We start from the raw sequence: 4,077 nt of genomic DNA on the forward strand, positions 1-4,077 counted from the left end.
TTTAAAAATAAATAAATAAAAAAGTCACCTTTAATGGGAGAACCGTCGTTATAAGTAGGGGTTTTAACGACGGTTCTAGAACCGTCGTGAAAAACCAAACCTTTTAACGACGCCCGTAATAACGACGGTTGTGGAACCGTCTTTAAATGTTGATTTTAACCGTCGTTAATCTACCTTTTTGTACTAGTGTAACTATGTGAAAGTCAATTCAAATATGGTCTGTAAATGCAAAATGGCATAAGACTCTCGCAGTCTCCATATTCAAAGTTTTGCCCTTTACACATAGAGTGCAATCTAGATTTAGGATGGGACAACGACCAATATAAATATATATATATATATATATATATTGACTTTTTCCATGTCAATAAATAATTCAAAATGCCTCGACCTTTTTAGAATAGGTCCAAGTCAAATAGCAATGATTCAAAACACTTTACACTATTTTGGAAACCTAAGGACTCAATCGTATGGCTATGTAAAATACAGGATTTCCAATCTTAACAGGAAAAGGGGGAACAAATACTCAATTTCAATTCAGTAAACAGAATTTCATACTAGATATTGTAGATACATACAAAATTTTGTGGAAAGTCATATTCGTTGAAAGTCATATGTGCGAATTTTTGGGAGATCTTTCATATCCTTCGAGATCCACCCTACAATATGGTTCCAAAAAGTCAAAATAAATTATTTTAGCCCTTGTAAAAAATCTAAAAAATGGATTCCTCCTTTCATGCTCATGTCACGACGAGGTACTGCAGAAGAAAAAACCACAAAATCTGATCCAATTTATCGTAATCGATTAGTTAACATGTTGGTTAACCGTATTTTGAAAGACATAAAAAAAATCATGGGCTTATCAAATTCTCTATCGAGCTATGAAAAATATTCAACAAAAGACAGAAACAAATCCATCATCTGTTTTACGTCAAGCAATACGTGGAGTAACTCCCGATATAGCAGTAAAAGCAAGACGCGTAGGCGGATCAACTCATCAAGTTCCCGTTGAAATAGGATCTGCACAAGGAAAAACACTTGTCTTTCGTTGGTTATTGGGAGCATCCTGACAACGTCCAGGTCGAAATATGGCTTTCAAATTAAGTTCTGAATCAGCGGATGTTGCCAAAGGTAGTGGCAATGCAATATGCAAAAAGGAAGAGACTCATAGAATGGCAAAGGCAAATATAGCTTTTGCACATTTTCGTTAATCCATGTAAAAGATCTATATAGATACGTAGACCTACGAATCCATATATCTCGATCGAAAAAGAATCAAAATTGATGAATATATCTCTCGAAACAAACGAAAAACAAAACATAAATCATGGATCAATTAAGCTCTCTTGGGTATTGAACTTAAAGCTTTAATGTCTCCAAATCTATGAAGATTGTTTAAAAGACTGGGTTGCTTCTTGTATGCATGGGTTCTGGGTAGATTATAATTTGTCAATCCACTCTTAGCTTAATCCAAAACTGAATCAATTAAGTTCTTTCAAATGAAGAGTGTTTTTCAAAGTAGTAAAAAACAACATGTTGATTTATCGTTTCAATCAGTTGTTTTACACTTAATGGTTTTGAAAAGGATTTGAAAAAGCTAAAATTGGCTAACCTCACAGTCAATGCCAATTCAATCGGTTGAATCGAGCTTTCAATTGATTATTTTTAAAAAAATCTTAACAAAATTGGTTAAGTATGGTAAATCTGTTTTCCATGATTCTAAACTGTTTTGGCCCTTGATTAAAAGTCTTAAATGACTATTTTTTAGGATATATAAATGGTGTTTACATCTCTGAAGTTAAGAGAGATTAGATTACCAAAAAGATTAAAGTTTTTCAAGATTGCAATATTGCTTAAGGCTTTGCTTTAGTTAAGAGTGGAATAAGGAATTGATGTAATCCTTTTGTATCAGGTGTGATATTTCTTGTTCTTACTTGTAATTCATCTTGTAAAACTTGTAAGGTACTGGTGTTTACCGTCAAAGGTGTTCTAACTTGTAGCGTTTGTGTATCAAAGAGGATGAGTGTTCTTGAAGGGTTCAATATCACCTCTTTGGTGTTTGTGTTTTGTAATTTGTGGTTGATTACTTAGTGCAATACCCAAGGTTTCTGGGAATTGGATGTAAGAGTGAAACAATATAAACATTGTGTGTGAATCTCTCTATCTCTCTATCCCTCACTCCTTAAAACTGTTTGAATTGTATTTTTATAAATTGCTTATAAAAATAATCGGTTGATTTTCTGGAATCAATTTAAAACCGTTTTGTTTTGTCTTGGCTGATCTGATTGCTTATTCTGTGATTCTTCATTAATCTTCATTCTTGTTCAGAATTTTCAAAACTCTTTCATTAAACAATTTATCCCCTCTTGTTTAAAGCATTTAATTCTAACATCAGGGACATACTTAAGAACGAGACAGAGGAATTTTATGTAAATATCACACAATAAGGTTTAGTTCTATTCACAAGGACTCTTAAAAGAGAAAAAAAAATCAAAACAATTGGGTTTTTTTTAGAGATTAGATGCAGTTAATATATATATTATTAACATTATTAAATATTATTAAATATTATTAAAATTATTATATATTATTAATATTTTTAAATATTTTTAATATTATTAAATATTTTTAATATTATTAAATATTATTAAATATTATTAATATTATAAAATATTATTAATATAATTAAATATTATTAATAGTCTTAAATATTATTAATATTATTAATATTATTAATTATTATTAATATTATTAATGTTATTAATATTATTAATGTTATTAATATTATTAAATATTATTAATATTATTAAATATTATTAATATTATGAAATATTATTAAACATTATTAATGTTATTAAATATTATTAATGTTATTAAACATTATTAATTATTAAATATTATTAATGTTATTAAATATTATTAAATATTATAAATATTATTAAATATTATTAAATATTATTAAATATTATCAATATTATTAAATATTATTAGGATTTTTTTTATCAGGAATTAATTCTAATTGAATGTTATATTTTGTAATAATTGTTTTTGTGAACGTATTTTAACACTTATTATAGAGATAACTGAAAAAGATTGTATAAGGATTCAAAGTTACTTAAGTCTATATATAAGCAATGGTATGGTAGAAATGGTTAAAAAATCACAGTGACATTGAAAAGAAAGTTGGCATAGATAGATATTGAAGATAAAGATGGGAGAGAAGAGAGGTATGGCTGTGGTGATGTTTGTTATGGCCTATGGTTTGGCAGTGATAACATTGACTGCTTCTGAAATCCCTGCAACATGCAATGGGGATGAAAAAATGCTTAGCTTCTGTGGAGTTTATTTGGTTAATATCAAACCTAGTCCAAGTTCAGATTGTTGTAATGCAGCATCAGATGCATTCAAAAGAGCCATGGCTGTTGCCAATGGTCAAGGTATAAGAGATATTTGTAACTGTCTTAGGGTTGCTGGACCCGGTTTAAACTTTCAACAAGATAAACTTGTAAGCCTTCCTGATACATGTGGGATTAAGCTTTCCTTTAATATGCACTTCTGTATATTTGGTGACTGATACGGTTAGAACTAAGATTTACTCACTCATAATAAAAATGTATTTAAATTTCCATAGAATGCCTTCATTTTTATTTCTATCTTTAATTTATATTTTTTTCCATTTTTTTTATCAGCAATACTTTTTTATATTTGGTTTTCACTCATTCATATTTTTGAATTGTTGATTTTAGTTTGCAACATTCATTTTATGATTTATAGTTAGTATTAATTAATTTAGGGTTCAACATAATTTTTAGGAACATATTGTGACTACAAAAAAGTAGGTAGTTAACGTCAATTAAAATTCCTCTCAACAGTGACGCAATAGTATCGGCTAAATAGTTGCAAAGATTGACATTGAGATTGTAATATTATTTAATATTTGACATGTAAACATTGATACACACGGACGGATAGAAAGATACGATTATTTTTTAAAGCTGAAAAATATTTTTTATGATTAGTTTAAAATAATTTATTTATTAGTTTTATAATCATAATTAAAATTTACAAAAAAAATTA

The 4,077-nt window shown here is 28.1% G+C and overlaps 1 protein-coding gene across 1 annotated transcript; it reads left to right on the plus strand.

Moving 5' to 3' along the window:
* The first annotated feature begins 3,211 nt into the window (after positions 1 to 3,211).
* Positions 3,212 to 3,574, plus strand: LOC137833347 (non-specific lipid-transfer protein 1-like). The gene has a single exon (XM_068641699.1). The coding sequence runs from the start codon at positions 3,212 to 3,214 to the stop codon at positions 3,572 to 3,574; it is 363 nt and encodes a 120-aa protein (XP_068497800.1).
* Positions 3,575 to 4,077: the final 503 nt, after the last annotated feature.

Source organism: Phaseolus vulgaris, chromosome 6, assembly GCF_000499845.2.
Source record: "Phaseolus vulgaris cultivar G19833 chromosome 6, P. vulgaris v2.0, whole genome shotgun sequence".
NCBI classification, from domain to species: domain Eukaryota; kingdom Viridiplantae; phylum Streptophyta; class Magnoliopsida; order Fabales; family Fabaceae; genus Phaseolus; species Phaseolus vulgaris.